This window comes from Anser anser, assembly GCF_964211835.1.
Source record: "Anser anser genome assembly, chromosome: 4".
NCBI classification, from domain to species: Eukaryota; Metazoa; Chordata; class Aves; order Anseriformes; family Anatidae; genus Anser; species Anser anser.
Genome location: NC_139724.1, coordinates 33,360,910 through 33,372,196, shown reverse-complemented (window position 1 = coordinate 33,372,196; position 11,287 = coordinate 33,360,910). Strand labels below are relative to the sequence as shown.

Below are 11,287 nucleotides of genomic sequence, written 5' to 3'. Positions count from 1 at the left end.
TTTTAATTATTATTTTTTAATAATCTATATCATCAAGACACAATCTTGAGAGTTTCTGTGCTGATGTTCTTAACACAGGAACAGCTATACAGGAATTGCCATTTCCTGAAGACACAGACGAAAATTCCTCCTCCTTACTTGAATACCCTTCGTTTCCACAGGGTCAAGCAATTCTTCAGTAAACATCCCCCCATAGCCTAAGCTTCAGCTCAGGCTGCCATCCCCAGGACTGACTTCAGCCTTGAAATACTAGTAAGCAGTGGTCCCCAATAGCACTTCCCCTTTTCAATGAAAAAATTAGGCAGTTAATGTAGAAATATCTGTCTTTTTATAGATGTGCACTATTTCATCAAAAATGACTTACATATAGAAGAATTTGCATCTGAAGAATGGTCTCTTCTAGACCAAAGAGACCAACTTCAAGGGACTACAACAAAGGCAAGTGTCAGAAAAAGCAAACGATAGTAACTGACTGTCACTGCTCCTTCCAACACAAACACTAGACAGCAATATAGGCAGAAATACATACATATAATACAGGAACTAGACAGACACGTTCAAAAGTTAGGAGCGATTCTTCATGCCCTAGCCAGTAGATCTGCAGAATTTGTTGCAAAAGGATGCAAGAGAGATGAAAATTTTACATGGATTCAAGGAAATACTGGAGAAGTTCAAAGAAGAGAAACTGTTCACCAGTTTCTGAAGAAACAGAAACAATCTCTGGCTCAGAGGTTCCCTAAGCTGCACGCAGCTCTGTGTGGAGAGAAGTGTCAACCATTTATCTCGTTATCAATTTTCCCTATGCATCCACTTAGGGATGTTTTTTAAGATGGGCTGTGTGACTAATCTGGGAACTTCGGGATTCCTATACACCATTTTCAATTTTATGGCTGATATCAGACATAGGGAAAGAAAGAACTTCCGTGTGATCTAGTATGACAATTTTTGTTTTAAAGCTATTTAATAAATTTGTTTTAAAATAGATAATTTCAGTTAAAATATGGAAAGTATTTTAATGTTTGGATTTCCCTCCCCCCAAAGCTGACAAGCCTCATAAAATACATTAAATCAAGATATTTTACTGAATTTGACCTTTCATTCAAAAATATTACAAAATTCATGACACCTCTAACGAAATATTTTTATTCTCCACCACAACAGCTACAGCAGTTTTGTAGCTTTGCCCCTTGCACACCGTATCTGTGTAGCAGGCAGCACAGTGACCTGCTACCCAACAGTCCTGGCCGGCATTTTTCTCCTGAGAAAAGCTACAGGAATCACTCCAGGTTAGGTTTGTGGTATTCGGTGGGTTGGTTTTTTTTTTATCCCTGCCTGAAAACAGACACAAGCAATAGACGGAAAGGCACATGACACGTCTGGTCATTACCTGGAGAGACCCCCCTGCTCCTGCTTGCTCCCTCTGCACTGCAACACAGCTTGCAGGGTTTCTGCCAGCTGAAGCCAAGGCCTCCTAGACCCCAAGTTCAACATCTACCTGAGCAGACACGTTTCAACACTCAACCGCACGATTTAGGGGAGTGGAAGAGAGCTAACCACCTTCCCATTAACACCTCGTTCAGAGGAAATCCGCTACCTTGGGCATTTTGCCATTTTATGAGCAAAAATCAGAACTGGGTTATGTCAGAGGAATGAGAAAAAGTAAGTTGCAAATATTAAAGATTATATCAACTTCCTAAAGACGTCCAGTATTCCAGTGTTAGGGGAAAAAAAAAGTTCTTTCTTACATTTAAAAGAGCCAGTAAATATGATTTAGAGAGTTAGACAAACAAACCTTTCATCCATCAGCAAGCTAGCTGAAAAAATTGTTTAAAGAATATTATTTTTAAACCTACGCAGGTTGGTATCGGAGAACATACACAGCATAGTTTCTGTTAAGGAAGCTTTTTTTATTATTATTATTTTTTAGGCTGGCAGAACTTGACAACAGCAGTGAACTAAGGAGAAACAGCTGAAAAGCTGACTCCCAAAGAGCCTTCCCCAAAGCCACAACAGGCCAGTAAAATTAATCTTGGTGTTAGGGGGGAAAATACTGTTTTTATTTAGTTACCAGCAAAAAAAAAAAGGCATCAAAAGAAAAAGCAATAAGTGGCGTACTACTTTACAGAAAAGGGCTAATAGCAGAAGGCCCTCGTTCTATACTAAAACTACTTCACACAGTCACTAGTGGTCCAGCAACTACGAAGTGGCAAAGGAGCAAAACTGACAACTGACTCATGTCAAAATTATTAAGGTTAAGAGAAGGAACCGTAAGGATTTCAGGTAATCTGACCAAGCTAAAAGGGTAATACATGACAGACAATGACGTGCAATGACATGTCTGTGCTTACAGGCGCTTATGCTACTCATTGACTTTCTGGATTTCGGCAACAAACTCAGGAAAACAACAGGTTTGCTCTGGGCAGCCCATTGAAGAATGATGCTCAGCTACATGTCAGGGTGTAGCTGAATACCGCATTTCAAGGAGAAACTTTGTAACATAACAGAACAATGTCAAAAACAGTTTTAAATGCTCATTAAACTAAAGCAGTTTTTCAAAAAAGGTGAAAGTTGACCGAAGTCATCCTAAAGGCCATGCCAAAACACTTGAAAAAATCAGGTGCGTTAACGTTAGAGATGCAACAAAATAACACACAGGAAAGGCTACAGAGAAAGAAATTAAGAAGGTGGGAGTTACACCTGGAGTTTTGTAACAAAAACAGTACACTTAATTAAGTTACAGGATTAAAGCTTCACATATAAGACAATGCTATAAAATTTTGATTAATAGAAGGCATAAAACAGTTGTTTAGACCCCAAGATTTTGTTCAAGGTAAAAAAAAAAACATACTTAAACTAAAATCCTAACAGATTTTTTAAAGGATTACATTTTAGTAAGCAGCATAATAATCTGTAACAACAATTTTAAGACTGATCTTGAAGAAAGGGAAACTAACCAAAGTTTTACACATGAAAACTACTCAGTGGCACTCCAACACCCTTTCAAAAAGCAGTTTGGAAGAGAAAGGAGTGGAAGACAAAAAGATCAATAAATTCCATAATGAGATCCTGACTCTTTTCTGGAGGTGGCAGCTAAGGGATGGTGAGAACAGCAGAGAAGTTGACTCTCAACTGTACAGCCAGTAGGATTCTTGAATGTGATTTTTTCCCCCTCTTTGGCAGCAGACAGCAGGCATGGTAGCTGTGCACTGCTCGCGGCACACGCTGCCTCCAGCCCAGCTAGCAAGCTGCACGCAGACCGGTGGGTCATACGTGGAGTAGGGCAGCGCTCGGGCTGCGGGACCGACCGATCCGTGATGGGGAAGGGCACAGAAGGCATCAGGACAGCAGTGAGAGCTCAGTTACTGCAGCGCAGGGCTACAGCAGCAGACAGGATACAAATCCATAGGAAACGAGATTTTATTAGCTCTGCTGCTCACAGAGCTATTTGTTTCCCTTGTGTTTTACAGATTCGAATACTAATATTTCTGCTCACTGTAGCTTTGATCGCTGTGTTAAGTGTCATCTTACTGAATCAAAGGATTAGTTTGTCCAGGTTGGCAATGCTATGATTGTGATATGAAGAGAACTGCAGGGAAAAACCTTTGAAGATCAAGTGCACGCTCATTTTTGTAGGTTGAGTTGGAGTAGTAGCTGAAGGTGGGTTTTTTTGTCACGCGCATACAGCATGAAACATATGACAATACTTCTGCAGTTTAGTATACTGTTTGTAAGCATTTTTAGATATTCTTATTTGACTTTCTGCTGAAGAGGGGCAATCCCACTCTTCCCTTACACAAAAGCTAGAGGCACTCACTGGCCCACAGCCAGGTGGATTTGAGAAGTGCACAGCATCACCGCAAAAGCCAGAAAGGGGCAGGGGGCAGCAAGACCAGCCCTTTTGGCTGCAGCACACGCCCCACACCAACTTCAGTAGATCAAACCACAATTGTGAGGTTTCGGGACACAACTACACCGATCGAGTGGCTAGCCACTGCCCAAAGGGTCCCCCACCAGCCGCGCACACTCTCTGCATCCTGTGTCAGCTCTCACACATCCTGTGCAACACCGAGCTGACTCGGTTTTTAGTTCCCTTCTCACTTCATCTTGAGCTGTCAGCTTTCTACCATTTTAGTTCCCTGAATTCAATTACCAAAAAAAGTCAGATTAAACCAAAGACTAGCACAGCAAGATGACAAGGGGTGAGAGAAGCTCTTTGGGACCATCCCCTTCAGCAGCGACTGAACAGGTCAAACACAGCATGAAAGGACAACCCCTGTAAAGGCCAAGTGAATAACAACCACTGGAGTCCTCGGTCTTCCCACAGTTGGGAAAGATATTGTGAAGGGTAAATTGTTCCAATTTCTTTTTTTTTTTTTTCCTGTTTTAGTCTTCACTAGGTTGTGCCTAACCTACACAATTAATTTTGTTCCCACCGCACTGCAGTGTAAACAAACAACAGGAGCGAGAAGGACCCAGAAGTTAACATTTCTTTTGTGCCACCAAACAAGCTTTTGTTTTACCAGTCATTCCCAGCACCCTTTTGAAAGGTTCCCACAGCCCGTGTAAACAACACGCAAGCTGAGCTGGATGACTGTACCTACCTCCTACACAGCCAGCCAGCAACCGCAGCATGCAGCTCCCCTACCTAGAGAGCCGCGCATCCACCCCGAAACACGGGGCGCCACCCGCCCCGACCCCCCGAACAGAAGATCCTGCCCATGCTCCTGACTCTCGCCGAGTGTTATCTCACGCTCCTGCGAGGCACAACCAAACATCAGTAGTGCTCCAGCTGAAGTTTGACCCTCTCGTGTTATTTCAAGATCAGCCCACTTCTTTTCTACTGCGTATCAGGAATTACTTGGTTTCAGAACAATCAGGCATAACAGTATTCAGAGGACAAAAAACAAAACAATTTGCGAGATTTACCATGGCAATAAGCTGTAAAGCTAGGAATTCAACACAAAAAAAAAAAAAGAAAGAAAGAAAAGAAAGAAACACAATGTCCTGAAAACAAACACAACTGTGTTAAAGTTGTTTTGCTACAGCAAGCCCTGTCTAAGAACCACCCCAGTTTTAGTGCTGTCTCGGGTATGTAGAACACCCAAACAAGCTAAGGAGGAGGTAATCGGTGTGGTTAATGCAAACACACTTTTGTGTTCCAGGTTTGAAAATGAAGAGTTCAGACACCTGCCCGTTACAGAGCCCACACAAAACATCCTCAGGAAGACCTACTCCACACACGCTGTTGCTTTCCTGTAGAGCATAGTGTCAAAGCACAGTCAGAATTACTGAGGGGCTACCAAGGCCTGCATGCTCCTGCTACGATGTTTCAAATGCAGTGACTTTTACCTTAGGATGACTTAAAGATGCCCTCAAGATGTCTAAGAACTGTTACTATCTCACTCTGCAATAAAGAAAGACGTTTGCTGTCATTTTAGTGATCCACCCACTCACAGGAACACCACGGATCTGAACACACTCATCAGCTCTCGCAACAACAGAAGAAATGGCCATGACAAAAAAAAAAAATCAGGAACAGATGTTCCAAGCTACTTACACAAGGGTATCTCCAGGATCTGTTTCAGGGCCATCTCTATTGCATGGAAACCCAAAAGATCTTTTGCTTTGAGCACCTCTGCATGAATTAAAACTAAACATAAACAGCAAGTGAATTAGGCACACCTGGCAAACTGCATGTTTACTGACTATCTGACCTAGCCTGGGTCACACAACACTGCTCAGCAGAGATGCAGCATTTGTTAAAGCAAAGATGTAAGCATCAGATCTTCCACGGAGATTCAAAACTGTGCCGAGCTATGTGAGACCACACTTGCCACAAAAGATGAGTTAAATATTTTCCAGAGATCCAAAGCTGTAGTTTTCGTTATCACTATTAAGCAGTTATGATCTTGAACACTGAAGAAAATAATCTTTTAAAAAACAGCTTTACTAGGTGAAGGAGAAGTCAACAAAAGCGTCTATCTGCTATTGTCAGGTCTAGCATAGAAATGCCAGATTTTGCAGCTACTGGAATAGCTAGTGAGAGACTTCTCAAGCATGAACTATGCCACAATGCTGAAAGGCTTGCACTCGCCAGGGAACACACTGAGCAGCTTACTTTCCTAAAAAGGGAAGCTGGAAAAAAGCTTGAAACCTTTTCTTCCCCATTGGCTTCAGCTTGTGGTGTTTTGGGCTTATCACTCATTCAGTGAGACAAGTAGCTTGTCCTGAAGTAGCCTGTTCACTTCTGAAAACATTGCAACTGCTTTCATTCCTGCAAATACACAAGGATACACATTCTATCTTATAAAGCACATCGTGTATTTCACACAAAGAGAAAAATATCATTTCAACTGCAGTTTATAATGAGGCAGACACCCTGCAAGCATAAGCAGATCCCATATGCTACAGCAGATCTAAACGTAAAGTTCCACCTTAAAGAAGAGGTGAAAAACTTTTCCCTGCAGAACATGTGCTCCAGAAGTATTCACCACTATCTGTGAGCACGCAGAGCCCACGTGTGCATTAAGGACATTACGCCAGTCTAAGCGGGCAGCGTTGAGCAGAGACTGTCAACACCACGCTCCCTGGGTTTGCAGTTCCTGTCCTTCAGGAGTTCAAAGTAATTGCTACAACCTACAACACAAAACCACAGGTAGGTTACCTTAATGCTGCATTCACAAATATTTCGTTCCAATTAAAATGGGCTCTCAGTACTCCTCATGCAGTAGGCTCTCCACCACCTCCCTTCAACTCCTTGATAACCCCAACCAAGGGAACACACAAGGGACGTCTCAGCCTGAACGGCTTGAAGATCTCCCCCCCACCTCTCCAGAGCAACATTTCCGCTTCTACCTTCAGAGAGAGGCATCAACATCAGACCAAAAGGCTGGGGATCTGGAAAGGGGAATCTAGTAACAAGCATAACCATTATCCTAGAATGAGCACAGATATCTAATTTTCAAAGAGGATCCACACATAAAAGCAGGGGCCAGGGATGAGAAAGAATGAATCAACAGCCTGGGATGGCCACGTAGGAGTGCAAGATTCATCGATGGAGATTTAGAGGAGTTTAGAGGAAGCAACCACAACTCCTTCCCCACAGCTCCACGATACCCTTTCTGGGTGCCCCGAGGAGGTTCACCCCTCTCAGCTCCCACTATGGCTGGGCAGCTCTTGCACCCTGGTTCAGACTGCAACGGCCACCACTGATCATCTTGGAGGGATTTGGGACAGGGAAGAGAGCAAATCTTGCTTTTGCAGCTGTTTGCAAGCATACACTTCCTGAAATCATCTCATCAGTGTTTTGCTATCAAAACAGCACGCATGAAGACTCCTCATCCTTCAATGTAAAGCTAACCATCTCAGCTCCAGACACAAAGATGATCTGAGCTAAACAAGCTAGTCTTGAACAATAAGGAGTATTTCACGTCTCCTCTTACCAGCCAAGCTGCAGGTGCTGTATTCTCTAGCTGATGGTAACATCTCAAACTGTCCCAATAAATAACAGGAAAAGATATCTGCCAGTATCTTAAGACATGACATTATGGAAAAATACACTGTTTCCCCCTTGTAAAAATGAATGTGATTGTTTCATAGAATACTGAGAAAACAAAGTATTGAAGAGCTTCTGCATGATCGAGACCCGTCTGTTTTGCAAAGATGAGCACTCTTGAAGAGATGTCATCGACTTTCATGTACCTTTTGTCAGAGTGCACAAGTTTTCACAGTGAATAAGGTTCAACTCAGCAATTTCTTTTCATCCTGACATTACTTATTTTTGAAGTATGTATCCTTGTAACGTAAGTTATAATATGCATAAGTTATGCTTCCAAATCTGAATCATTTTGGTCAAGCTCTGAAAAGAAATCTGCTATTTCAGAGTCGGGGGGATGACACTTTATTCGGCTCTTTAGAGAGCATAAACTTCAGGAATATGGGCCGCAAGTGAAAGTGCTTACTGACGTAAACCATATCCACAACATTGACAAAAACAGCAAGAACATATCAGAAAATGCTTAACTGTAATGCATACATCAATACAAGATAAACGTTGGAGTGGCTGATCAGAACCACTGGTGGTAAGAACAAGAACAAGGCAGGATTCACAACGTCACAGACAAATTACTCCTGTTTCCCCTTCCTTCCCACAAAGTGTTCCCTCATGACTGAGTTGCAATGCCTCTTGTACTCATTAAAGCCAAAAAGCTTCTTGCATACACAAAGTTCTCAAAGGAAGAATAACAATGACAATGATCAAACCCGTAGCTTAAAGTTCAAGTAAGTGCCTAATCGAGCCATTAGTTAGTTACTGATTCCTGCTGACCAGAGCGTGGAGCTAAGAAAAGATTGGTTGATTTCACCCATACTCTAAACAAAGGTAAAGCCTGAAAGCCACGTTTCATTTTCTATTATTGAACACGAAGCTGTGACAGGTTCAAGTATTCATTCTCTCTCCTCATAAAACAAAAAAGTTAGAGGGTATCCATCCCGGCTGACAACTGCTACATTCCACCCAAGTGACTGAAGCAGAGACCTGACCACCCTTGCATTCAAGCCCCTGAACATATTTGCAGGCGAGGAGGCCGCTGAGGGCCACTAGACACACAGGAGCAACATGGGCCCTGGCCATGTGGTGAGGTGTTGGGAAGGTTGCTTCGGGGAAGAGCCCAAAACGCACGGAGCTGTTCACAGCCCCGCGTCAGTGGCCAAGGCCACCACGAGACGTGGGTGATCGGGCTCAGCTGGCCTCTGGCTTAAGCCAGGTCAGCCTCCGTAACAGAGGTGGCCGCAGCACCCAAAGGCCAGGCCGAGAATCTTCTTAGCAATGAGGGAACCTCCGAGCTTACGTGGTTCAGGTCTTCGTCAAGCCAGCATCTGAAGCCTTTGCTGCCACAGCAGCCTGGGGAGGTGATGCTGGTAAACAGGCTTGGTCCATCCCGTGACTGGGCGGAACATTTCGGTACAGAACCATCCATCCCCTTCCACAGATTCACTGAGCTACAACAATACTTTCTGTCACGGAGGAGCATTTACAAGAGCGATTACAAGCAATCCTCATTACCTCTGTCAAGAATTACCTGATATACAGAAGCTCTGTCAGAGAAAGCCGAAGCAGCTCTGCAGATTCTGTCTTAATGGCACTTTTATTTCAAACGTAATGTATGTAAACTCAGTCAACAAGCACGCGTTCTTAAGAGAAAGAGCCAAAAGATTAAACACATTTGTTAGCTACAGCTTGAATTTAGAACTGACTAAAGGACTGACTAATGCTGACTAAAAGATACTTCACTTAGTTTACTTTAAAGAGACCGAAGAGCATTCCTCTCCGTTCAATAACACTGCCAGGCCTGAAACATCGCACCCTCCTCTCCTAATTCAGAGAGGAGAAACACCACTGAAGTAATTAACAGCACTTTTGCAAAGTACTGCATGCGCACATAATGGGAGGAAGTAAAGTTAGTTTGTCAGGCTGAAGACATAAATGATTTCTCTTCCTAAACTGGCAAGCTTCTCTAATAACCAATACATAAGAGGCTCGCATACACTGTGAAACACCAGTGCTTTTGCTACCAGAGACACTATTGCAGTAGTAAAAGGTTATTCAGCTTGAACAAAGGAACTACATGGAGTAGATCTAAGATCTAACAGGAAAAATAAACTTAAGCTTGAAAAAAATCATAACATAAGGCGATATATTTTCTTGAAATATTTATCCACCCGGAACAGCAACAGGAACGCTCAAGTGCCATCAACAGACAGAGCTAATAACAGGATGACGATGGAGTGGGAAAGGGCAAATTTAAGTCTGAAACCAGGAAGTGACACAAAAGCAAATGTAATCACTGTATCAGAAAAGAACACAACGATGCAGTGCCTTTCAGCTCCTGCAGATACTGCATACAGCAAAACACTGACCATCCCCTTAACTCGGTGGCCTGAAGGGAGGGCAAGCTCCTGTCCCAACCTCTAGCTCCTGGAACAAGAAAAGCAAAACTTGATCCGAATGGAGAGTTCAGTCCTCCTATTTCCCCTTTAGGACAGCAGTGACAACAGTGAGCTTATGATGTGGAGATATTGGGGTCTAAAATAAATTCTTCTTGCCTGTCAGCACATTTGGTCCCAAAAAGAAGTTTACAAGCGTCAGGTGCCCTGTCTACCTGCCAAATTTCCTACTGACTGCTGTGCTGTCCCCAGGTTTCCAGCGGCTGCCCCTTACTCAGCGAGAGGGAGCAGAGCACAGCTGGGAGACTGTCCCTGCTCTCAGACCTGCAGCCCTCAAATACAGCATGCAGCTCGCGTGCACCCCTTGCACACCTTCAGCCGTTATACGCTTCTGCTACTTTTTACGTTTTTCCCTACTTCCAATTCCATCTGGTGAAGGAAACGCAGATGAGCAGGTCAGAGAGGGGACAGGACATTGTACTGAAGGTGGACTCATGCCAACAGCAGCTTTCCCACAGAGCTACAAGCTCAGGTCTACATCCACGACCACCTCAAAGAAGCAATGTTGGACCTCCTCTCTTTCTAGCGCACCCTCCTCACGTGAAGCTCACCATCGCTGAGTTGTGCCCGTGGACAGAACAGCTCGGCACCGGCAGACACAAAGTTCCCTCCCCGCTCACAGCCGCGGAGCTTTCGCTCCATTCGGGCACAACTTAAGGCGCTCCATTAGAGCGGCACGGGCTCTGGGGCAGCGTTTCCTTTTTCCTCAGGGGGTGTTTCTGCGTTCTGCAAGGAGGCTAAAAACAAAAACCAGAAGCGAGGCAGAGGACAGCCGCCTTGCCCTGCCTCCCAGAAGGAGGCCGGGGGCGCAGCGGGAGCAGCCCCGCGCCCCCTTCCCGGACCGGCGGCGCCTTCCTCCAGGGCGCTACGTGCGGGGAGGCGCCTCCGGGACCCGCTCGGTCAACGTCTGGGGGTTTTTCAATCAAAAAAGAGAGAGGCCAGTGGCCGCCCCGCGGTACCGAGCGCCCCCCCGCCCCCCGGGGGGTACTCACTTGTCGGCCCCGGCCGCGCCGGGCTCCCCGTGTGCCGGCGGGGCGATGCCGGCGGCTCGCCGGAGCCCCCTCCGCCGGCTGCCCCCCGCCCCGGGGCCGGGCCCCCGCTGCGGCTGGGCGGGGATCGGCTGCTCACATGGAGCCGCCGCTGCCCCCCGGGGCCCGGCTACCGGCGGCGGCGGCGGGGACGGGGGGACGGGGACACGGGACGGGGGCGGGGGGGAGCCGCTAGGGCCGCGGCGGGGCGGCGCGGGGCGGCCGTGCGGCGGGGCTGGGCGCTCCGCTCTGCG

General features: G+C 45.4%; 1 protein-coding gene across 2 annotated transcripts in view; it reads right to left on the bottom strand.

The window, feature by feature from the left end:
- The window catches only part of FBXW7 (F-box and WD repeat domain containing 7), a 167,971-nt gene extending 156,684 nt beyond the window's left edge, over window positions 1-11,287 (bottom strand). The window contains exon 1 of one of the 2 annotated variants that reach the window (XM_083836374.1): window positions 10,998-11,287. Coding sequence is in view for 1 of the 2 variants with exons in the window: in XM_083836373.1 (XP_083692499.1) it covers window positions 10,557-10,559 (3 nt within the window). In the remaining variant the exon portion in view is untranslated. Of the gene's footprint in view, window positions 1-10,556; window positions 10,968-10,997 lie in introns of those variants that run through there. The other variant, XM_083836373.1, reaches the window with a different exon arrangement.